We start from the raw sequence: 26,289 nt of genomic DNA, 5'->3' as shown, positions 1-26,289 counted from the left end.
CTTTAAGTAGAAGCATTCCAATAGGGAATACAAGAGTTACATGAAAACTGACAGTCCAATCTCATGTCAAATATGCAGTTCATATCACCCAAAGCCTGGCGGATCATATCAAACAGTTTATCCCTTTGGCGGTTTGTAATTAGCAAGATACTGACTACATCCAAACTGCCAATGCTTGCAGAAGTCACGTTGTCCAAATTTAGATGTGATTTTGCAATTGGACAACATTGCTAATAATCTAGAGTATGCAAAGAGTTACGCTGACAGCAAATTTAGGATTGTCAGTCAGGCTCATAGTTTAGCACACTTTGCATGTACTGGAAGCTACGTGTATTAATACACTGGGTCTTGTTCCTTTCAGACAGGAAGAACTTATGCATACATTACACCTGTTTGCACTCAACAATATAGGTGATAGCCATTCTCGGATTCATTCCTGATGGCAATACGTTGACCAATCAGAGTCAATCTTCTTGTTTTAAAATGTACGCAAATCTTGACTATTAACTCTTAGTCATCATCAAAAAGCTGTGACAAAATGTGTCTTTTCTTAGCAGTCACAGAATCTGTACAGTGTGGAAGCAGGCCATTCAGCCCACACTGGCCCACCTGTTACCCTATCACTGCATTTCCCACCCCGGACACTATAGACAATTTAATATTGCCAATCCACCTCACTGGCACATCTTTGGACTGTGGGAGGAAACTCACACAGCCAAGGCTGGAATCAAACCCAGGCTCCTGGTGCGGTGAGGCAATAGTGCTGACGACTAAGGCACTGCACAGTCCTTATGTTCTGTACTGCTAAACAACTATTTGGATACTAAGAGCATGATAAAAGTAGTTACAAACAACAACATTGTGTGCTGCAACAAGGCAACAAACAGCAGTTTAGAAGGGAATGAACATAGTGAAAAATTAATTACCATCACCCAAAAGAATCAAGTAGCTTAAGGCCTCTATCAAGCGATGCCATAGAATGGTGGAGGTGGAAATGAATATTTACAAAATATTGGTTTCACCACACAGTGAAACAATGTGCAGAGCAGTACAGTTTTATTCATAATGGATGGTTGTGTGGAAAATGCCCAGGTCACACAAGGAATTGTTGAGGAACTTGTTGCCAGTGACAAATTAATTTAAGCAAAGGATGCCTATTTCAATCTCTGGTACAATACCATTTTTGAGCAGGTAAAATTTAGTAAGCGTCATGACCACTGTGAGAAAGCTTTGCTATGCTTACCAAAGCATGGTGGAAAATTGTTAAGTTGCTAGTTTCAAAGTAAAGATTAAGGACAGGAACGGTGTCATGTCCTTTGACAAAACATTGTCAGATGTCTTGAAGTTGAGCGATTTAATGGAAGCTATTGCTTTGAGCAGAAAGGCAGAGTTTGATTCAGTTTCATGCATAGACTGAGTATGTGTTAGGGAAGCAGCAGACACTTTGTCTAGTGTTCCGGTGAACAGAGGATGTAAGTTAAATTGGAGAGGGAGAGACTGCACAGCATCATTGAAATTAATAACCAGGAGGAGTTTGTTGCCAGCCATTCAAAATTACAGCAATTTGTCGATCAAGCTGCATTATGATTTTAGTCCAAATGCTTTAATGATGAAATGGAAGAACAGCAGAGAAAGACAGAACTGCAAGCAAAACCTGCAAGTCTGCGTTTGACTGTCTCATGAGACACCACATGGAAGACTTCAATTTGTATTCACCTCCAGAGTCATTGGGGACACGGTCAATTGAAACTGATTAAATTGCCACAATGGTTATTTCTGTAAATAAGTAATTAAGACAAATACTTCAGGTTTTGAAGAAGTCATTTCAGACTCAAAACATTAACTCTGTTTTTCAGTTTGCAAATATCCAATGATGAAGTAGCATTTTGAAGTAGTTGTGATTTTAATGAACACATTTTATTGGCTCAGAGATAGTAGGAACTACAGATGCTGGAGAATCTGAGATAACTTTCAAGGTGTAGAGCTGGATGAACACAGCAAGCCAAGCATCATGCTGTTTGGCCTGCTGTGTTCATCCAGCTCTACACCTTGAAAGTTATCTCACTTTTTCTTCGCTGTCTGGTCCCTTTTCCTGCGTATGGAATAAACATAACACTATTCATTTGTAACCTTTATTTATGTATTTTGGACATGCACGGGTTATTGATTAACTTGTGTATTTCCTCAGTTATTCTGTTTTATTTAAATGGCCTTTTCAAAATTTGTTCAAATCTGCACTAATAATACGGTTGCCAATGTTTGGTAATTGGAAGATCAAATTGTTTTTTAAAGTCTTTCTTAACGCTGAGAAAATTTGGAAGGAATGTTCAGGCGTTGTATGTAACAAGGCTGTTCACAGCAAGATTAGTGATAGTATTGAATATACTGCATGATTTGGATGGGTCCATGATTGGGAAAGGTTGAGAGGAATATGGGACAAATGCAGAAGATGGGACTAGTTCCCTGAAATCCAGGTATCATTCTTGTAAACCGTGCATTGAACTCCCTCTAAGGCGAGAACATTCTTCCTAAGGTGTGGTGCCCAGATCTACTTACAGTACTCTAAAAGGGTTCTAATTAAGGTTTTGAAATAACTGCACTATAATATCAGCAATCCTATCTATATTCCAACCCTTCGGATATGAAGTCCAGCATTCAATTAGCCTTCTTGACTATTTTCTACATTAGTTTGCGGCATTTTAAAGAACTATGCACATGAACCCCCCCAATCTCATTGGATGTCCACTGTATTTAACTTTGGCCTTCTAAGACATACTGTGATCTATCCTTTTTCGGCCAAAATTAATAACTTGCTTATGTTAAAATCCATTTGCCACAGCTTTGCCCATTCACCTAATATATACTGTTGAAATTTTCTGCTGGCATCAACATTTTTAAAATGCTGCTCAATTTTGCATTGTCAGCAAATTTAGATATTTGATTTTTTATGCTATCATCCTGTTGCATTCTGCTCTGTACCACCCGCATAATATCGCTGCAACGCCTGTTCTGTGCTCGGCGTCAGGACGGCACGACAGCTTCCCACCAGCAGATGGCGAAGTTTCAGCAAATTCGTCTGAGTCCCTGCAGAGGGCCGCCTTCTGACTGATCGCCGATTGGATCAATGGTCCGACGGCGGACCTGGGAGACGGGGCACCTATTGGTTAGTGTCGCCGCCCATCAAAGAAAGGGTTGGAATGCGTGACACGTCATGACGCAGTTGTTTTCAGTAGCTTGGTGGTAGTAGGCGTGGTGTAAGTGGAAAGTTGCGGCCGTGCACCGGTCCGACCGGGTAAAGTATCCGGGTTGTGCTGGGGATGGGAACGGGCCTCTGGGGTGGTGGGCATGGGTTTGGTGAGCGTCCCGTTGGGAGATTTGGGCTAGTTAGTCCGTAGCTTCGTGTTATCACAGCCAGAGATAACAAGGTGTGGAGCTGGATGAACACAGCCGAGCAAGCAGCATCTTAGGAGCAGAAAAGCTGATGTTTCGGGCCTGGACCCTCCTGAAATGATATCTTGGTTATCATAGTCAGTTAGTTTGGCACAGACTAGGCCAGGAAGTCACCTGTCAGAGGGCAGAGTGATAACTTGTTTATGTCCTTGCCTAGATTCCTCTCCCCATCCCTTCTACTGCTCCTTAGACTCTAATCGCCTCCTCACCCCAACCTGTCCCCTCAGACCTGCCCCATCCCCACTACTCTGCCCCTCAGACCTGCCCCACTCCCCAACCCTTCCACCGCCCCACAGACCTGCCCCACTAACCCACAGATCTGACCCCTACCCCACCCCACTGCACCTCAAACCTGCCACTTCCTGATAGTGTTAGAAAATGTCACATTCCACAGGAATGTGGATGACACCCCAGCTCACTAACCGTTCTCTACTGTTTTGAATTGATTTGTTGCCTTTTTTTGGGGGGGGGGGTTGGGGGTTAGGTATCCAGTAGTGGGTAAAATTTTTCCAGTCAGATATTGGGAAGACTGAAGTCGTCATCCCTGTTTTTTTTGCCAGTCCATAAATTCATGCTCTTGGACAAGATTGCTTTCAACCTTATTGTCATCATAATATTAGGTACAGATGCAGGAATAAGCTATTTGGCTCTTTGCAGCTGCTCTGTAGTTCAAAATGACCATGACTGGTCTTCTACTTCAGCTTCTGTTTCCTGTATCATAATTATTGCTGAGATGAGCTTCCAACTCAGCTAATTTTGGATTCAACGTGTCACTTTGTCTTAGATCCTGTAGGTTGTTACTTTCTGATAACCAGCTGTGTTGTTAAAGGCCATGTCCTCAAAAATTTCATTCATAGAAATAGTGAGCGAGCAGGAGTAGGCCATTTGCCCCTTCGAGCCTGCCTCAACTTTAAATATGCTCATTGCTGATAATCCAACTCAGTACTTTATTTCTATTTTCTGTCTTTATCCCTTTACCCTTTTCGTCCTAACAACTATATGTAACTCCTTGAGCCTAAACATTCAATATTTTCAATATCTGGCAGAGAATTCTGTCAGCTGTCCATTCTTGATGAAGAAATTTATCTTCATTTCAGTCCTAAATGGCCTACCCTAATCCTTAAATTACTACACCCAGTACTCCAGGTGTGATCTCGCCAATGCCCTATACTGTTGTCAAAAGGCTTGCCTGCTCCTGTACTCTCATCATCTTGCTGTGAAGGCCAACATACTGTTTGCCTCCTTAACAGTTGCTGCATCCGCATGCTTATTCCAGTGACTGGTGTTCAAAGGCATCCATGTTTTGTTACACGTCAGCTTTCCCAATTTATTGTTGTTCCGATAATTTGCCATCCTGTCTCAGTTACCAAACTGGGCAACCTCATTCATCCTCATTATACTTCATCTTCCATGCACTTGCACACTCAATCAACTTGTCCAAATGTCTGCATCCTTCTTGTGGCTCACTGTGCCATCAAGATTTGTGCTGTCTTCAATCTTGGAGATATTGTGTTTAATTCCTCCTCCGTGTCATTACTGTATAGTATGAGTAGCTGGGGTGCAGCCACTAGTCTCCGATAGCCTAATCTCTCACTGCCTGCTGCCTTTTTGGAAAAAAAAAGACCCATTTAGTTCTTTGTTTTCGATCTGCCAACAATCTCTCCATCTGCGTCAGTACGCAAGATCCAATCCCATACACTTTAATTTTACACGCTAGTCTGTTGTGTGGGACTTTATCAAAAGCCTTCTGAAAGTCCAGGTAAGGCACATGTTCAGACACTGCTTTTTCATCTCGACTAGTTACATCATGGCAAAATTCCAGTAGATTTGTCAAACTGGATTTCCCTTTCATAAATCCATGCTTACTCTGTGATCCTGTCATAATTTTCCAATTGCTGTGGTATTAAATCTTTTATAACTGACTCTAGAATTTCCCCCACAACAAATTTCAGACCAGCTGGCCCAGAATTCCCTGTTCCCATTACCACTTTTTTTTAAAAGTAGTAGGGTTACATTAGTTATCCTCTAACCCACAGGAACAATCCCAGCATCTATAGAATTTTGAAAGATGACCACCAATGTATTCGCTATTTCTATGGCCTTCCTTAAGTACTCTGGGAGGTGGATCAAGTGGGCCTAGAAATTTATTGGCCTTTAATCCTATGAATGTCCCCGACACCTTTTGCCTGCTAATACTGATTTCTTTCGGTTCCTCCTTCTCATGAGACCCTGTGTTCCCCTAAATATTTGGGACGTGAATCACATTTTATCAAATGTGACCTTTCCTTAAAAGAACATCCATGCTGATTATCCCTGACTAATTGTGTCTCTCCAAGTGCAGATATATTGTATTCTGTGGCTTGGAATTCTCTCTATCAACTAGTTTAGACTGACTAATTTTAGAAATAATAGATGTATTGGTGGTCATGCCTCAAGACTCTTCAGATACTGGAACATATAGATTGGAGGGTTGCTAATGTACACTCACCCCATTTTAAAAAGGGAGGTAGTGATAAAATGGAATTATAGCCCAGTGACTCTGATGTAAGTAGTGGAGAAGATGTTAGAGCCCATTATCAAGGAATTCAAAGCCAAGCCTTTAGAAAAGAGTCAGCATGGATTTACAAAAGAGAAGTTGTGCTTGACAAGTCTACTAGGTTCTTTGAGGATATACCTTATTGAGTTGATTGGAGGAGCCAGTGAATGTGATTTGTTTGAACTGTCAGAAGACTTTTGACTGTGTCCCACAAATAGACAGAAAATTGGTTACCAGTCTGGAAACAAACAGTAGGAATAATTGGGACTTTTTCTGAATGGCAGGCCCTACAGAGATTGGTACTGGACTCCAGATATTGACAACCTATGTCAATCATCTCGATGAGAAAACTAAATGCAACCCCTCAAAATTTGAAGATAAAATAAAGTTGGATAGAAGGCTGAGCTGTGAGGAGGGTGCAGAGATGTTGTAGTATGGTTTGGACAGGCTGTGTGATTGGGTAAATGCATGGCACATACAGTATAATGTGGATAAATGTGAGGTTATCCATTTTGGTAGCAAAAATAGGAAGGTAGATTATTATTTGTTGTAAATTGAGAAGGAGTGTCAATTAGATTTGGGTATCCTTGTGCACCAGAGACTGAAAATAAGTGTGCAGGTACAGCAGGGAATAAAGAAGGAAAACATAAAGAAAGTATGTTGGCTTTGTAGTGTGAGGATTTAAGGACAAGATTAAGGATGTCTTTCTGCCTTTATACAGGGCCTTGTGAGGCCACATCAGGAATATTGTACAGAGGTTTGGTTTCCTTATTTGAGGAAGGATATTCTTGCTAGAGAGAAACTACAGCAAAAGTTCATCAGATTGATCCTGGGATGGCAGTCCTGACGTTTGAGGAGAAAGTAAGTTGGTTAGGCCTATATGAAGGAGAATCTTGTAGAAATGTAGAAAATTCTAATTGGACTACATGGGTTAGGCATAGGAAGCATGTTCCTATCGGTGAGGAGTCCAGAGCCAGGATTCAAAGCTGAAGGATCTGGGGTAAACCTTTTAGACTGAGGTGAAAATTCTTCACCTAGAGAGTGGAGAGCCTGTGGAATTCACTACCACAAAAAGTGGTTGCGGCCATAATATTTGTATTTACATGGGGGAGGTAGATCTAGCTCTTGTGACAAAGGGGATTGAGGGATATGGGGGAGATTGGGATTAGAATATTTCTGTTCATTGGTAAACCATGATTGTAATAGATGGTAGAACAGGCTAGAGGGATTGAATGGTCTACAGCTGCTATCTTCTATGTTTCTATGATTTAGCAATGTACACATTTGTCACCGTTAAGGTGTAGATTGAAGGAGGTTCCTTCTCATTCCTGAAATCTTGCAGGTGAGCGTTGGATTTCCAGTTAAGTGTCTGCTTCAAGAATATAGTAAACAAACTTTGATTCAGACAAGTGTTGACAGGTTACAGTTTTGAGCATCTAACCAAAGCAATTTAAGCACTTTGGCTTGTCACAGCTTCTTTGGATTTTGAGTAAAGCATCTTCGTCTTTTGACCATTGCAGCTGCTAATTCAGTGCTGACTTTGAATAACATGAGGTACATTTTGTGTATGGCTTATTTGCATCCTTTCATTACCACCTAAATCATGTGCCTGAATATTACTCCTGTATATTATATAAAATGCAGTAACTACTTAAATTATCCTAATCTAGAAATTACCTCATCTGAAATCTACTTTCTTTCAAGGCTGTTTTTTTATTTTGCAGCATTGTGATCAGTGGTCTTGCTTAGCCATCATTTTGATATTAATAGTGTTACTTTGTCTTTATTTCAGCTTGAGTTGTCATTAATCTGCAAGATGAGTTCAGTGCAGTGGGATTTTCCTTTGGAGCTTTGCTGCCGGCCTATGGCCTTTGTAGCTCTCACAGGCCTTGATGTGACTTACAATGCTGTACATCGAGCTATTTGGGATGCTTTTTGTGCCAACAGACGTGCTGACAGAGTCCCTATATCATTTAAAGTGCTTCCTGGAGATCATGAATACCCGAAATGCAGACAGAAGGTAAGCAACTTTGATTGCTGGCTTATCTTGCATCGTGCAAATTAAAGACAGATAGCTTGGTTTGACGAAACTGAGCATTACAATGAAACTGAGGGTGAATCTATATGCAGTTAAACTCATAGCATATTTGGAAAAAGTGTACTTTTTCAAAAAATCCAGTTATGTGAATAAGCTTTTTATCAGGCTTTTTAAAGTAAGCAAAAATGTATTCAATTTATATATTTGGTATTTTTAAAAAAAAACCATGAACTTCTTAGTTCATTTGGCTTATCCACTGCGTAGAACCACAGTTTAATCTGCATCAACCCACCTTTACAATGGAGTTTTAATTTGGATGTGGAGAATTTTGATTTGTTATTTAGTGTCCTTGCTCAAAGTGAGCTGGTCTAAAATGCTTCTTGGATTTGGCTTTGGATCTATGTAGCTGAATAATGTTTGACAATCAACAGCAATCAACAACCTTAAAAACATAGTTCTAGCACAAAGGCTACCAGAGACAATCTATGGGCATTCCAGGATAGGTAGGAAACGGTGATCGAGGCTATAATGAATGTAAAGTAATTGAATGGTGGAGAAGATTGTGGACTATTTGACCTAATCTGATCTGAATTGAGAAAATTATGGATGAATTGAAGATGCACTTTGCAGCAGTCTTCATTATAGTGGCTACAAACAACATTCCAGAAGTAAGGCTAAATCAGAGCATGAGGGAAATGATACAAAGTGAATTGTTGGTGCATGCAGGCTGACAGATGCCCAGGTTCTGATGGACCCTATAGTAGCGTCTTAAAAGAGATGGAAAGTGAGGTGGTTGATGTGTAGGTTTTTATTTATAATTTTAATTATGAAAGATGAAATTACGACTCATTTGGATAAGCAGTAACAGAGTCAACATGGATTTACGAAGGGGAAATCGTGCTTGACTAATCCTCTGGAATCTTTTGAGGATGTATCTATGAAGACGGATAAGGGAGAACCAGTGGATGTAGTGTACCTGGACTTTCAGAAAGCCTTTGATAAAGACCCGCGTAGGAGATTGGTGAACAAAATTAGGGCACATGGTACTGGGGGCAAAATACTGACTTGGATTGAAAATTGGCTGGCTGACAGGAAGCAGAGTAGTGATAAATGGGTCCCTTCCGGAATGGCAGGCAGTGACCAGTGGAGTACCACAAGGTTTGGTGCTGGGACTGCAGCTGTTTACGATATATATTAATGATATAGACGAAGGCATTAAAAGTAATATTAGCAAATTTGCTGATGACACAAAGTTGGGTGGCAGTGTGAAATGTGAGGAGGATGGTATGAGAATACAGGGTGACTTGGACAGGCTAGGTGAGTGGACAGATGCATGACTGATGCAGTTTAATGTGGATAAATATGCGGTTATACACTTTGGCAAGAACAGGAAGGCAGATTACTATCTCAGTGGAGTCAAGTTAGGTAAAGGGGAAGCACAATAAGATCTAGGTGTTCTTGTACATCAGTCAATGAAAGCAAGCATGCAGGTACAACAGGCAGTGAAGAAAGCTAATAGCATGCTGGCCTTCATCACAAGAGGCATTGAGTATAGGAGCAAAGAGGTCCTTCTGCAGCTGTACGGGGCCCTGGTGAGACCGCACCTGGAGTATTGTGTGCAGTTTTGGTCTCCAATTTGAGGAAGGACATTCTTGCTATTGAAGGAGTGCAATGTAGGTTCACGAGGTCAATTCCCAGAATGGCGGGACTATCATGTGTTGAAAGATTGGAGCGACTGGGCTTGTATACACTTGAGTTTAGAAGGATGAGAGGGGATCTGATTGAGACGTACAAGATTATTAAGGGATCGGACACTGTGGAGGCAGGAAGCATGTTTCTGCTGATGGGTGAGTCCAGAACCAGAGGACACAGTTTAAAAATAAGTGGTAGACCATTTAGACCAGAGTTGAGGAAAAACTTCATTACCCAGAGAGTGGTGGATATATGGAATGCTCTGCCCCAGAAGGCAGTGGAGGCCAACTCTCTGGATACTTTCAAGAAAGAGATAGATAGAGCTCTTAAAGATAGTGGAATCAAGGGTTATGGGGATAAGGCAGGAACAGGATACTGATTGTGGGGTGAACGGTTGTGCTGGCTCGAAGGGCCAAATGGCCTACTCCAGCACCTATTGTCTACTTTCCAAAGCTCCTTTGATTTGTGACTGTCCTGTTAGATTGGATGATATCAATTATTTAAAGTAAGGAGTCAGAAAGCAGGAAACCACTGACACTAAAAACGCTAGGGTCTATTGCAAAGGCTGTAGTAACAGAGCATTTAGAAATGCCTAGTATAATCAGAGAGTAAGTGTGGTTTCATGACGTGGAACGCTTGCCTTACAAATTTGAGAATACGAATAGGCAGTGGGCAACTAGGGACAAATGACAAATGCTGGCCAGTCAGTGAATCCCATGTTCCATGAATGAATTTAAAAATAAAAATCAAGTCCCGGGGACTCAGGCCTTTAGCCCCGTTTAGTTTCCTGGGAACTTTCTCGTTGGTAATAGTTATTGCTTTTATTTCCTGCCCTTCCTTCCCCTTGATTATTTGGTATTCTTGGAATTCATGGTGGGAGACGCTGCAAAGTATTATTGAACACTCCTGCCATTTCCTGGTTCCTCATTATTTCCGCAGTCTTGTTCTCTGAGGCCAGGGCTCACTTTGCCTCCTCTCTTCCTTTTTATATATTTAAGGAAGCTCTTAAGCCTGCATGTAACTTTGTCATTTGCTCTGTTTATTTCCTCTCTCTTTCGTCATCTTTTTTGGTTTCTAAAATTTCCCGAATCCTCTGGCTTACCACTAAACATTGCTACATTGCAGTTTTAAAAATGTAATATTATCCTTCTCTCTCGGTTAGCCATGTTTAGTTGATCCCGTTTCTCAAATCCTTCTTTCTCACTATAATATATCTCTGTTGGAAATCATGAACTATTTTTTTAATTGTCTGCTATTTTGTCAAATGGTGTTTTTGCTAAACTTCTTTCCCAGTCCACTGTAGCCAACTCATTGCTTTACACTTAGTTAACTTTAGCAAAGTTGTTTTCGACCCAAGATTCTCACTCTCTCAAACTTATTTTACTATGGTTTGGTCAATTGTCATAAACCCTTCTTTTAATCTGAAATCAATTATTAAAATTGCCTCATTAACTATTTCCTGATCCTTGGTTGGATCCACAACATATTGTTCTAGGAAATTACCTCAATTACACAGTCTGCCTGAAGTAGCCATGAGGAAGAATTCAAATGCTCATGTGATAACGGGCCAGTTTGCAATGTCCTCATGCTGCATGTACAAATATTGACTGCATTACCATGAAATGTCGTGTAGAGAAGAAAAGCTTTGACAAATTTTCGTTCTCCGTGTTACCATGATGAGAACTCAGTGGGTCGAGAAGTCAATGAGTCAACAGTAACATTAAATCCAAAATGGATCGATGTTTGTTAGTTAGGGCATCACAAGGGTATGGAGCCACATTGAATGGATGCAGTTAGAGTATGCATCAGCCATGATAAAGTTAAATTATAGAATAGACTGAACAGCTATTTCTTCTTCTGCATTATAAACAAAGGTTGAATTTTGTAGGTTCTCAATTTAATTTTTCAAAAGGCTAAGTTCAGTATTAGATGGGTAAGTGTGTAACAGTTCTCCTCATTGCAGTGTTCTGCAATAGCAATGTTTGTGTGTCAGAACCAATTAATTAGTTATAGGAGTAAGTACACAGTAAGAGAAACAGCTGCCTTGACCTCCCTTTAGAAGTCTTTTATCAGAATATGGGATCCATCTCTGCGACTTACTTCCTAGACAGCACAATTGCTTCATTTCATTTCCAGCTGTTGTATTGCTTTCAAATGCCATCCTTAAATGATCGGTGTGTTACTCTGCAATGACGTATTTCTCGGGAAATAACATATCAATCTCTGCCTTCACCCTTGCTGTGTAGTCAGACTGCCTGTTGGACAGCAAGTTCACAATGAGCCAGATTTCTTGCAGAGAAAACTTACCCTGCTAAGCACCCCATTGTAAATTCCTTATCTTGGATCCTGATTTGTTGACCTTATTGAAGGTTGACTGCAGAACCTTACAGTTGCCTTGACTCAGCTGAGCCTCAAACTCTCAATGTTGTCCATTGCGAAGATTATCTGATTTTGTCACTGAAGTATTCCTTGTGTCCACCACTGTGGCACTGTGCTTCTGTTTCGATTCTCATCCATGTGCTCACTTCATAGCATATCTTCTCAGTGCCTTTGTTTATATCCAAAATTGCATCTTACATAATCTTTGTTTTGCATTCTTAAGACCTGGATTTTATTCTGCACAGATTCCTGCTCCTGTATCTGTTGTGTCTGTTTTCAAATTCTTTTGCTCTCACTTGTCCCTTCCTGTTTCTGCAATTCCCTCAAGCCTTTTACGCCTCGCAGCACACATGGCATACTTTTTTCTGTGTATCTGTGACATTGCTTTCAGAGAGTTAATGCCTTTGGCGTTACCGCCCCAAAATGTTTATAACACAGAATTGGAACTCTCAAGACTTGGGGTAATTATTGGCATGAATAGACTCAGTTGGTCAACTGAGTCTGGCATGCTATGTGGCAAGATTGTGGCTGATCTTTGTTCTTTGGTCTTTGTTCCACTTTCCTTTCATAGCATCATTGAGTCACACCGGATGGAAACAGAGCCTTAGTGTAACTCGTCTGCTTCCCATAACTCACGATTTCTTTTAACCATCAAAAATTTCTCTAATGCAATGACTGTCTGCGCTGCTAATGGGAATATAGAACATAGAACATTACAGCACAGTACAGGCCCTTCGGCCCTCGATGTTGTGACGACCTGTCATACCGATCTCGAGCCCACCTACACTATTGCATGTACGTCCATATGCTTATCCAATGACGACTTAAATGTACCTAAAGTTGGCGAATCTACTACCGTTGCAGGCAAAGCATTCCATTCCCTTACTACTCTCTGAGCAAAGAAACTACCTCTGACATCTGTCCTATATCTTTCACCCTTCAATTTAAAGCTATGCCCCCTCATGCACACCATCACCATCCTAGGAAAAAGGCTCTCCCTATCTAACCCTCTGCTTATTTTATATGTTTCAATTAAGTCACCTCTCAACCTTCTTCTCTCTAATGAAAACAGCCTCAAGTCCCTCAGCTGTTGTGCTAATACAGAAGAAAACTCCCTTACCTCCAGGTACTTTCATTGTAAATCCTATGAAAGGGGAAAAATGCCACCTTCCCTCCATACCAGGCAACATCCTAGTAAATCTCCTCTGCACCCTTTCCAAAGCTTCCACATCCTTCTTATAATGCGGTGACCAGAACTGTCCGCAATACTCCAAGTGCGGCCGCACCAGAGTTTTGTACAGCTGCAGCATATAGAATTTCAAGGTTTAATATTCCTCAGAAATGTTCACTCTCTCTTTCCATATTGTTCTGAAAGTATAACATTTAGTTCTGAATAACATTACGGGGGAAAGGGGTAATTGTTTGAGGGGCACCATAGGACAATAAGGAGCCATCGCAATCTCCACTACCTTGAGCTCTGATTAGTTAAGAACGCTACCATGTGAGAGCTATCCTGACCAACAGGATGGTGAGTCAGAGGAAGGGTTTTGGTCAATTTTGCACAAGGTTAATATGGTTGTCAGGGGCTGTTTATCTTTGTCACAGTCACATTGGATGTAGCATTCTGACAATGTGCTTTGTAGTTTTCGCTATAAAACATATCCTACTTGTATAAATTACTTCCTAAATCGTACCCCTAAGATTGGTTATTAACTTGTATGCAAATACATGTGATCCAAAGTTTATGTACAGTAATATCTGAGCCTGCATGTAATGTAGACCATGAAAATAAATTTGGAATATTCATGCCATTGTAAAGCTTTCAGAGTAATTACTGAATTGCTGCCTTGTTACAGAGGACTTCTTATGAGTGGTATATTCCAAAAGGAATCCTTAAAACTGGCTGGATGAACAAACATTTAAACCTTGTTCCTGCTCTGGTGGTGGTCTTCTATGAACTGGACTGGGATGACGCTCAGTGGAAAGAGAAGCAATCCGAATGTGCCACCAGAGTAGAAATTGTCAGGTATGCTGAAATAATTGTAATTAGAAATTATTATTCTTGGCGTCCTAGAGACCAACAGCATAAAGGCCTTTGGCCTACTGAGTCTGCATTGATCAAAAATGATGAATCTGTAAAATCATAAACAAAATCTACATAAAACAAAAAATAAGGTCTATAGAGGGAAAGTAGCGTCGTTTTTCTTTTGAGTGAGGATCTAATTGAGACTTGGCTCTGCTTTGCCTTCCTTCTGTGGGGTTGTGATTTCTGCTTTTTTTAAACTTCCAGGCAGAGTTTACATGGAAGAAACACAAAGGTTGCTGTTGTGCTAATACAGAAGAAGACTCCCTTACCTCCAGGTACTTTCATTGCAAATCCTATGAAAGGGGGAAAATTGCAGAAAATCAAAAACAAAATCAGAATATGTTGCAGAAATGCAACACATCAGTCAGTGTCTTTTGAGTGAACAGGAAAATTAATAACAAACAAAAACAGAAATTGCTGAAAAAGCAGATCTGGCAGCATCTGTGGAGAGAAATCAGGAATCGTTTCTGGTCTAGTAACCCTTCCTCAGAATTAACCTAATCAGTACTTTGTTCAACTTTTGCTATTAGACTTATTCTATGATTTCAAAATTTTAAATGAAACTTTATTTCTGTGATGGATACGTTACAATTAAAGTCACTGTACTTCATTGAAATATATTTAATTTTGCAATGTTTTTCATTTGGCTACTCCTAATGAAACTACCACTTCTGCTTTAGTGAAAGCAGGTCACACTTTAGTCCTATTTGTAACATAAGGTGATCTACTTTTAACCTATTCTGTTACCTTCTTTAATTGTTTTAACCAGAACTGGAAACACTAATCATTCACCCCTAACCTCGAACACTCGGAAAACCATGGCATAAAGCTTTGATTATGAAACCTAACTATGTCCTTGTTTTAATTTCAGTGATTTGTGGGAACATGACTAATGTGCACAGATTTTGGATTTTGCTTTTAATATCCCCCATCCAATAAATGTTTGGTTTTTTTGAGGTATTAGCTCTTTCTGTGCTCTAAATGCTGAATATTACAGAATTATTTTATTTTGACTGTCATTGCAACCAGATCTATGCAGAGGTAATTTGATATGTCCTTGTACGAGTTACTGGAGAGCTTTCTGAGGAAGGAGTTTTAATTGCATTCTTTAGTTATGTTATGTTGCTGTTTTTCTATTTCCATGGCTGCGATTACTATAAAGCACAAAACAAAATTGATTGCTAATTTTAATCATCTTTTTAAACATTATGCAATTAAACGTACTGAAACCAAATACTGTTGGTGATTGAGGTATCAACTAAGAAGAGAAATGCTGGAGAAACTCGGCAAGTCTGGTAGCATCTGTGAAGAGGGAAACAACTAATATTTTGAATCGAGCAATTCCGAAAAGTTCTGACGAGTTGTCATTGGACTTAATGTTAACTCTAGAAACTACATTGTTGAAAAGCCAGAGGGGAGTTACTCACCACAGAATTCGGCTTCTGGTTTCCCTTGTACCCACAATATTTATGTGGCTGAATCAGATCAGTTTTTGATCAATGCTGACTCCCCAGTATGTGACAGTGGGGAGAACTCACCAGTGAGAATGCCATTCAATATCAAGAGGTGATGGTTAGATTCTCACTTTCTGGAGATAATTGTGGTCTAGCACTTGTCTGGCATGAGTTTTACTGCCAGTTGTTAACACAGGCCTGCGTGTTGTCCAGGTTGATTTTTAACTTGGTTGTGGGATGAGGGCATTGCAGGTTGGCCAGCATTTATTGCTTGTCTCTGGTTGTCCTTCAGAAGGTGGTGGTGAACGGCCTTCTTGAACCATCGCAATCCCCCTGCTGTGGGTTGAACCACAATACCACTAGGGAGAGAATTCCAGGATTTTGATCCAATGACGACAGTGAAGGAACAGCGATATATTTCCAGGATGGTGAGTGGCTTGGCGGGGAACTTGAAGGTCTTGTTCCAATGTATCAGCTGCCCTTGTCCTTCGAGATGGAAGTGGACATGGGATTGGAAGTTGCTGTCTGAGGATCTTTGGCAAATTTCTGCCGTGCATCTTGTAGACAGCTGCAGCAGCAGCAGAAGCATTGTGTACGGAGCATCAGTGGTGGAGGGAGCACATGCTTGTGGATGTAGCACCAATCAAGCAGGCTTCTTTTGTCCTGGATGGTGTCAAACTTCTTGAGTGTCATTGGGGCTGCAGTCATCCAGGCAAACGGGGAATATTCTATCACATTCCTGACTTGGGCCTTGTAGATGACGGACAGGTTTTGTGGAGTCAGGAGATGAGTTTGCTCACCACAGTATGCCTAGCTTCTGAGCTGTTTTTGTAACCACTGTCTTTGTGGCAAGTCTGGTTGAGTACCTGATCAGTGATAATCTAGAGGATGTTGACGGGGAGGATTCAGTGATGGTAATGCCGTTGAATGTCAGGGTGTGGTTGTTTTGTCTCTCTTTGGTGATGGTTGTAGCCTGGCATTTGTGTTGTGTAAATATCACTTGCCACTTGCCAGCTGAAGCCTGGATATTGTCCAGATCTTGTTGCATTTGGACATGCTTCAGTATCTGAGTTGTTATAAATGGTGCTGAATATTGTGCAGTCATCCTTGAACCTTTGATAGAGGGAATGCCATTGAAGCGGCTGAAGGTGGTTGTACCTAAGATACTATCCTGAGGAGCTTCTGTAGAGGATGGCCCAGAGCTGAGAGACTGACCTCCAACAACCACAACCGTCTTCCTGTGTGTCGGGTGTGACTCCGACTAGTGGAGAGTTAGCCCCTTGATACCCATAGATTCCAGTTTTGCCACACTTGGTCAAATGCAGGCTTGATGTTAAGGGTTGTGACTGTTACAGAGTAGAGGTTTACCCCACCCCCACTAATAACTAAACCTGAAACATCCAGAAAGGAGCACCTCACCTTATCTGTTAAAAAGCAGTGTGAAAAGTAATGTAACCTGCTTCTCGCAACTTTTAGTGGCTAAATAAAACAAGTCTCTGACACTCCCTCGACAATCAACAAATAACAATTTATTTATCTAACTCTAAGTGAACAAATTAGCTGAACTATTAACAAAACAAATAAATCCCTTAGAATACCTGAATAAAGCCAGATTCCAATGGTATGCTGTTCCAGTAAATACACATCACTTGCATAAAATTTTAAAAAATCCACACAGATTTTAGTCTGTTGAAATTACAGCCAGATTATGTCTTCTGCAATGCTCTGTACCTTCTCCATCGAAATCTTCTGTCAAGAATATTGACTAGTTGTAACCTATGTACCTTTTGATTTAGATGGTGCTTTTTCTAAAACTTGGAGATAACTGTGAGAGCTAGCGATTCTCTCTTGAGAACTGTTAACTCTGGCAGATGTCAATTAATTCTTCTAATTTTCTAACTGCCCTCTCTCGTTTTACAGCCTTTATGACATCTCAATATCTTATGAAGGATTGATCCTATGTTGTCAAAACCATCAGATTTAAATGTAATTGGCTTTTGGTCTCTGAAGTGCCTGATTCAAATCCATTGTCTGAAATGAAAACTTTTGTTTTTGATAACAAAACAAAACTGATTAACCTGCTAACTCTAAAGTTTTTTGATACAAATGTTTCAATTCAAGGGTCACCTGTGCACCTGCAAACCAACAAGCCGCTGCCTCCAGATATCTTGTTTAAATCTCTAAGCATAGGAAAAGCACTTCATCTTTTAAAGTGACCACACTGCTTCCCACCCACCCCCAGCTAAGTCTTTGACAAACTCCAAGTTCTAACATTCTTCCTCCCAGTCCAAATACTCTACCCGACTTCACAACAGTCACTCTCGCCTCACCTCTAGTATTTAGATTTTTTTTGTCCATGTTTTAACCGAGGTTGTAGTGAGGTCAGGAGCTGAGTGCCCCTCGCTGAACCCAAACTGCGTGTCACTGAGCAGGTTATTATTGAGCTGTTGCTGCTTGATAGGTCTGTCTGTGACCTCTTTCATCACTCTACTGATGATCGAGAGTAAACTGATGTGGCCGTATTTGCCTGGTTGGATTTATCCATTTTATATGTAAGACGTACCTGGACAATTTTCCACATCCTTGGGTAGATGCCGGTGTTGTAACTGTACTGAAATAGCTTGGCTTGGGGAGCAGCAAGTTCTGGAGCACAATCCTTCAGTATTATTGCTGGAATGTTCTGGAGCCCATAGCCTTTTCAGTATCCACTATCTCCAAATATTTCTTGATATGGAATGATTTGAAATGGCTGAAGACTGGTATTTGTAATGCTGGGGATCACTGGAGGAGGTTTTGCTGCATTTAGACAAAGACTGCTTCAGTATCTGAGTGGTGCTGAACATTGAGAAATCATTAGGAATGAGCCATGTTTCTGACATTATGTTGGAGGCAAGGTAATTGAAACAGCTGAAAATGGTTGGATGTAGGACACTAGCCTGAGGAAATGCTGTGATGTCCTTGGGCTGATGATCATATTCCTCCTTGGAGAATTCTTGAAGTATTCCTATTTCTAATTATCAAGTATAATGAAATGAAAGTGAACTTCTCTGCTTTACAGTATTATTAAAATAAAATCCAATATATAATTCATTTAAAATATCTCACCCACTGTTTAAGATCTGTCTGCTGCACAGTTGATCAGTCTTTCTGTAATTTTATTATCATGCAGTTGTAGGAAGTTCATACTTCACCATCCTAAGAATTAAATATATCTTTCATTTAACACTTTAGGTGAGGACTTGATTGCTTCAGAGAGAGCTGCAGCATTGTGCAATGCCTGTGACTTGTCAGGAAAGTCGCTGTTTGTGCTACCACACACTGATCATCTCGTAGGCTATATTATCAGGTAGGTGCTTTACATGCTTGAGGAAAATGGTGGCACAGTGGGAATCTTGCTAAATTAGTAATTCAGAATCCAAGACGAATGCATTGGGAGCATGCTGACAGTAAGCTGATGGAATTCAAATTAAATGAATAAACCTAAATGTAAAGCTAGTCTCAGTAATGGTGACCATGAAATTAACAGTTATTGTATAAACTCATTTCAAAAGTATTTATTGGGAAAGGAAATCTACATCCTTACCTGGTCTAGCCACTGAGATACAGAGACACAACAGTGTGATTGACCTCTGAACTGCCCTGTGAGATAACCAGACAAGTTACCCGGTTGAAGGGCAGTTAGGGATAGACAAGACATGCTGGCATTGCCAATGATTCCCATGTCCCATAAAAGAATAAATAGGTAAGGAATCCAGATCACTGCACCTCAACTCCTTAAAACTATCAGGTTTTCTTCACCTTTTGCTGAACTAGTTTTAGTTATTTATTCTCATAAATCATGGCTTTTTTAAAAAAAATATCAGCCAGAGCTAAGACTAAGACTGAATCCAATGCTCTAGATGCATTCAAATCTTTGTTTTAACAATGCTGTAATCCACATGTGAACAGCAGCTAGTATAAGGATAGTATTTTTTTTCTATAGGGGCTACTGGTAGCTCCCTACTGAATATCAATGGACAGATGCTCAAAGCTGAAGCCATATGCAATACAGAGCAAGAGGGATCTTTGCTTGGCTCGTGTTGTGCTGCTTTATACCTTCCCTTTATGTTCCCCTGCTGCTTTGATTTGGTTGGCATTGTTACTTGTACTGAAGCTGATTTTAAAGAAAAATTCAATAGGAATTCTATATTTATATTTTCTATCCTGAGGTATGGAGTGCAGCTGAAGAAGTAATAAAGAATTTATATATTAAAATTGAAGGCTTATATTACGTTATTATGTGCAGTATGGGCTTCTCACTAGGAGGATTATGGTGGTTTTAGGCTTCAGTAAAAATTCATTTGGATACTAACATAAGAAAATTATAACACCCAAAATGTCCTTTTTCAGAAAAGCTCCTCTTATGGTTAAAAGAATACGTTCCCGGCTGATTTTAGTGTTTTAGCGTTAAGAAAGGATACAGCAGTAACATTAGATAATGAACTGTCAACACTGTTTAATGTTTTCTTTACTCATTCTTGAAATATGATGTTACTGGCTAGGCCAGCATTTATTGCCCATCTGTAATTTCTCTGAAGATGGTTAACGTTGAACCACATTGCTGTGGATCCAGAGTCACAATTAGGTTAGATCAAGTTAGGATGGCAGATTTCTTCCTCTAAAGAATATTATTGAACCAGATGCTTTTTCCGAAATTTGGCAGCAGTTACGTGTTGAAATTTATGTAGCTTTTTATTTCGGTTTTTTGATTAAATTCTGTTTTCACCATCTGCCTTGATGGCATTTGTACTCGTGTCCCAAATCATTAGCCTGGGTTCTGAATTAGCTTCATTTATACACGTTTTTCCACCATCTAAGATTTTGAACAGACAGGAGATGCTTTCACGATTTTGAAGCTGGAATTGATATTCTTAATGTTTGAAGCACAACAATAGAGACTATAACATTCTGCCTTGGAGTGGACAGGTGGGTGAAGGAGAAGACAGGTGATGGGCAGTCGAAACAAGCTGAGTTAATATGATGTCGGTTATTTTTGACATTTTTAGATAAATACTGTCCTGTTTTCATGTTTAATTTCTATATTCTTGCAAAGACAAAAGAGGTTTAAGGAGAATGGCTAAGCATGTCTTATCTGTGGGGCTTTGTGAGGATGACCCATGTTCTGGGATAAAATCACGATTAAATTCAGCTTATATTTTCATCTTCTTGCATATAGAAGCCAATACTATAGAATTCTAAATTTATTCATTTATTTAATTATTGATGTTTGACAGGCTATTTTATTTAAACATTTTTTTTAGTATTCCGAAATCTGTAATAAAACTGTGCAAGGTTGAGTTTAAGACTGTAAACAACGATCAAAATAAGTCCAGAAAGGATTGTAATTGACCAGAATTCAATGTTTTGTTTTCTCATGATTTATTAAGTTGCTTCATTGCAAATGTGTTTTGCTTTGGATGTGCATAATTTAATTATCAGGTATTTTTATTTTTATTTTTTTTATTTGACTCTGAATTCAAATAAATTCAATTGCCCACATTTAAAAATACACATTGCTTTTATTAAATTCAGGTTGGAGAATGCTTTTTATGAACATGCACAAACGTATTACTATACAGAGATTCGAAGGGTAAAATCTCACAAAGAATTCTTGAACAAAACAACTCACCAGGTAAATACAGTTGAGAGCATTGGAAAGTGGGTGGTGTCCTCTCCTGCCTAAATACATTCATGTATATAGGGTATCTTCCAGTATAGGTGTTTTGACTGTGATAATGGGAACTGCAGATGCTGGAGAATCCAAGATAATAAAGTGTAAAGCTGGATGAACACAGCAGGCCAAGCAGCATCTCAGGAGCACAAAAGCTGACGTTTCAGGCCTAGACCCTTCAGCAGAGAGGGGAATGAGGTGAGGGTTCTGGAATAAATAGGGAGAGAGCGGGAGGCGGACCGAAGATGGAGAGAAAAGAAGATAGGTGGAGAGTAGAGTATAGGTAGGGAGGGGATAGGTCAGTCCAGGGAAGACGGACAGTTCAAGGAGGTGGGATGAGGTCAGTAGGTAGGAAATGGAGGTGCGGCTTGGGGTGGGAGGAAGGGATGGGTGAGGGGAAGAACAGGTTAGGGAGGCAGAGACAGGCTGGGCTGGTTTTGGGATGCAGTGGGGGGGAAGGGGACGAACTGGGCTGATTTTGGGATGCGGTGGGGGAAGGGGAGATTTTGAAGCTGGTGAAGTCCACATTGATACCATTGGGCTACAGGGTTCCCAAGCGGAATATGAGTTGCTGTTCCTGCAACCTTTGGGTGGCATCATTTTGTCACTGCAGGAGGCCCATGATGGACATGTCATATAAAGAATGGGAGGGGGAGTGGAAATGGTTCGCGTCTGGGAGGTGCTGTTGTTTGTTGCGAACCGAGCGGAGGTGTTCCGCAAAGCAGTCCCCAAGCCTCCGCTTGGTTTCCCCAATGTAGTGGAAGCCACACCAGGTACAATGGATACAGTATACCACGTTGGCAGATGGACATGCCATCTAAAGACATGGAAAGTCCAAAATCCACAAACCTGCCTGCCCTGGTCGACACATTGTCTCAGCCTGTTCCTGCCCCACTGAACTCATCTCCACTTTGTCCCCTTTGGCCCAGGAACTCCCTACCTACGTCTGTGACACCATCCACGCCCTCCACCTCCTCCAGAACTTCCAATTCCCTGGCCCCCAACACCTCATTTTCACCATGGACGTCCAGTCCCTATACACCTGTATTCCGCATGCAGATGTCCTCAAGGCCCTTCGCTTCTTCCTGTCCCGCAGGCCCAACCAGTCCCCCTCCACCGACACCCTCATCCGCCTAGCCGAACTCGTCCTCACCCTCAACAACTTCTCTTTTGATTCCTCCCACCCCCTACAGACTAAGGGGGTGGCCATGGGCACCCGCATGGGCCCCAGCTATGCCTGCCTCTTTGTAGGTTACGTGGAACAGTCCCTCTTCCGCACTTACACAGGCCCCAAACCCCACCTCTTCCTCCGTTACGTTGATGACTGTATCGGCGCCGCCTCTTGCTCCCCACAGGAGCTCGAACAGTTCATCCACTTCACCAACACCTTCCACCCCAACCTTCAGTTCACCTGGGCCATCTCCAGCACAACCCTCACCTTCCAGGACCCCTCAGTCTCCATCTCGGGCAACCAGCTTGTAACTGATGTCCATTTCAAGCCCACCGACTCCCACAGCTACCTAGAATACACCTCCTCCCAAACACCCTCCTGCAAAAATTCCATCCCCTATTCCCAATTCCTCCGCCTCCGCCGCATCTGCTCCCACGATGAGGCATTCCACTCCCGCACATCCCAGATGTCCAAGTTCTTCAAGGACCGCAACTTTGCCCCCACAGTTGTCAAGAACGCCCTTGACCACGTCCCCTGCATTTCCCGCAACACATCCCTCACACCCCTCCCCCGCCACAACCGCCCAAAGAGGATCCCCCTCGTTCTCTCACACCACCCCACCAACCTCCGGATACAACGCATCATCCTCCTACACTTCCGCCATCACAATCCGACCTCACCACCCAAGACATTTTTCCATCCCCACCCTTGTCTGCCTTCCAGAGAGACCACTCTCTCCGTGACTCCCTTGTTCGCTCCACACTGCCTACCACACCTGGCACCTACCCCTGCAACCGCAGGAAGTGCTACACTTGCCCCCACACCACCTCCCTCACCCCTATCCCAGGCCCCAAGATGACTTTCCATATTAAGGAGAGGTTCACCTGCACATCTGCCAATGTGGTTTACTGTATCCATTGTACCTGGTGTGGCCTCCTCTACATTGGGGAAACCAAGCAGAGGCTTGGGGACCGCTTTGCAGAACACCTTCGCTCAGTTCGCAACAAACAACTGCACCTCCCAGTCGCGAACCATTTCAACTCCCCCTCCCATTCTTTAGATGACATGTCCATCATGGCCCTCCTGCAGTCCCACAATGATGCCACCTGAAGGTTGCAGGAACAGCAACTCATATTCCGCTTGGGAACCCTGTAGCCCAATGGTATCAATGTGGACTTCACAAGCTTCAAAATCTCCCCTTCCCCCACCGCATCCGAAAACCAGCCCAGCCTGTCTCTGCCTCCCTAACCTGTTCTTCCCCTCACCCATTCCTTCCTCCCACCCCAAGCCGCACCTCCATTTCCTACCTACTAACGTCATCCCACCTCTTTGACCTGTCCGTCTTCCCTGGACTGACCTATCCCCTCCCTACCTATACTCTACTCTCCACCTATCTTCTTTTCTCTCCATCTTCGGTCTGCTTCCCCCTCTCTCCCTATTTATTCCAGAACCCTCACGCCATCCACCTCTCTGATGAAGGGTCTAGGCCCGAAACGTGAGATTTTGTGCTCCTGAGATGCTGCTTGACCTGCTGTGTTCATCCAGCTTCACACTTTATTATCTTGGTGTTTTGACTGTTCACTTTGATTTCCTTAAAATAGCTTTCGTTAACAAAGTGAGTTTTAAATGGTTGAAAGTGTTTTTCAAAGTTGATGCAAAACAAAACTGTCAAAACTACTGCCTAGACTCTGAAAAGTTTTCACAGCAGAATTGTAGTTAGTGCACGCGATGCTATTTGCTGTATTGTACTGCAACCTCAGACTGACCCCTCTTCCCAGCAAGCATCTTCCCCACAAACTATATCACCCAATTCTTTTAAACTCCTCCCTTTGATATATTTATGCCTTCTCCTATTTAATGATCTAATTACTATCTTAATCAGTACCATTTAATGGCAAAAATCATGGTTTCCATCACTGCTGTCTCCTTTTCTCAGCAGTGGGTACGATCTTTCACTATTTACTTGTGCTAAAGTCCCTTAGTTTCACTTGCCCTTGCATCTTGATGCCCCTCTTCTTTACTATGTTGCTGCCCATCTCGCACTGCAGAAAATAATAATGCCATGCATAACTTACTCGCCAGCCTCTTACTCTTTTTCACTCCTGCCTTTCTCGCTTGATCTAAGTAACTGTGCCTTAGCTATGTTCTTCCTTGTTCCCTTCAATCATTCATTTCTTGCTCCCTACGATGATTTGTGAACTGGTAGCTGCCTCTTTGCAGTGAGGCATGTGAGGCGGTATTGTCACTTCTGCAACGGCCGCATATGATGGTTGACATTGCAGCACAGCTGGAATCATTTAGGTACACTGCAGGCCCTACCTGATTGTCTGGTAATCTCAAGTGTGACTGGATACATAGTCAGAAGTTTGCTTTTGCAAGTTACGGACCAGACCACCTCAAAATATTTTTAAGGTAGCCTAGGCCCTAACACTTTCTTTTTTTAAAAGGCAAATGTGAAGTGGCATTTTCCAGATGCAGTGCAACTGATCAAACTACTTAATGTTAAGCAAAAACACAATTTATTTAAATACTACAGCCAAAATACAAACAAAAGAAAGAAGAACTTAGAATAACAACTCTATTGGAAAAATTAACAGAATAATAAATTAACTATTACTATGTACTATTCCAATATTGTAACATTCCATAAACACACCTCTTGACATAAAAGTAAGATTCATAAAAATAAAATCGTTTCAGCGGTAACTTAGCAGAGAGCAACCCCAGCTTCTAGCTGTAACTGAGAGAGGGAAACGTTAGCTTCTACTTCCTCAAACCTACAACAGCAAATGCTTAAAGCTAAACATAAAAACAAAAAAAACCTAGAAATTTTGATCTGAGAGCTGGTTATATCCATCCATCCATCCATCCTGCCTCCATTGTTCCAACTTTTTAAAAAAAAAAAATCCCAAGGCCCCTCAAGCCGTTTACTCTCCTGATGTTGGTCGACTGCTATCCACCTCTGCCTTACAACCTTTCTTCAAGTCATGTGTATTTTTATCACATTACACAATTCGAGGCTTTGAAAATCTTCCCCTCACCTGATGATTTTATGAATTCACTTAGTACTTGGTGATCTCCCATTACTCTGGTATTGCTAAGTGGGCGCCCTGCCGTCTGTACATATTTTGGGGCCTGAATTTCTTTCCGTGATCAATACTGAAACATTTGTTTTTGAATTCAAGCACTTATAACTGAAGTAAATTAGAGCCGAGTCAGCTGATGGATTCAGGTTCAGTGGCTTCATTTTGTAAAACAAGTTGTTATTTTTACATCATAAAAGAAATTAAATGTAGGAAATGAAAAAACAATTGTGGGTTTATTGTTAAATGCTGCTTGCACACTCATAACCTGTATTCATTTGTAAACTAGAAGTATTTTTGATTGTAGAAGAGTAAAAATTCCAGTCAAACTCCTTGAAAGCCATTAGTTCAGAATGCATTTAGAAATGAAGAGCCTCTGTATTGTGGAACCTGTTCAGTTAAAAGTTCAGTCAGTCGTCCATTGCATTGCACAATCTCTCTCTAAGTCAAACTTTTTGGAATTTTTAAAAGAATGACAATTTCGGTCTCTGTAATTTAAGCATGTGCGTTTATTTTGACAGCTATTATTTGTGAGACATCAGTTCAAAACTGCTTTCTTCAGTGAATTGAAACAAGATACACAAAACGCATTAAAGTAAGTGATAGTTGTAATCATTGTTCAATTTGTTACCGCATTTGGTTTCAGTTTATCTTATCTAACTGCCTGGGCTCCAGTTGACCTGAACAAAA

The 26,289-nt window shown here is 41.2% G+C and overlaps 1 protein-coding gene across 6 annotated transcripts in view; it reads left to right on the top strand.

The window, feature by feature from the left end:
* The first annotated feature begins 3,205 nt into the window (after positions 1-3,205).
* Positions 3,206-26,289, top strand: part of trappc11 (trafficking protein particle complex subunit 11) — a 61,613-nt gene continuing 38,529 nt past the window's right edge. For 2 of the 6 annotated variants that reach the window (XM_059644849.1, XM_048527636.2), the window contains exons 1-7: positions 7,524-7,540; positions 7,779-8,006; positions 13,952-14,121; positions 14,386-14,456; positions 18,867-18,981; positions 21,207-21,306; positions 26,121-26,194. In XM_059644849.1, the coding sequence (XP_059500832.1) occupies positions 7,803-8,006; positions 13,952-14,121; positions 14,386-14,456; positions 18,867-18,981; positions 21,207-21,306; positions 26,121-26,194 (734 nt within the window). In that variant the 5' untranslated portion in view covers positions 7,524-7,540; positions 7,779-7,802. Of the gene's footprint in view, positions 3,293-3,995; positions 4,071-4,097; positions 5,210-7,161; positions 7,329-7,523; positions 7,541-7,778; positions 8,007-13,951; positions 14,122-14,385; positions 14,457-18,866; positions 18,982-21,206; positions 21,307-26,120; positions 26,195-26,289 lie in introns of those variants that run through there. The other 4 variants (XM_048527634.2, XM_048527638.2, XM_048527635.2 and 1 more) reach the window with 4 other exon arrangements.

This window comes from Stegostoma tigrinum, chromosome 3 (assembly GCF_030684315.1).
Source record: "Stegostoma tigrinum isolate sSteTig4 chromosome 3, sSteTig4.hap1, whole genome shotgun sequence".
NCBI lineage: Eukaryota > Metazoa > Chordata > Chondrichthyes > Orectolobiformes > Stegostomatidae > Stegostoma > Stegostoma tigrinum.
The sequence above is the reverse complement of the archived record's forward strand: the minus strand, read 5'-3'. Positions and strand labels throughout refer to the sequence as shown.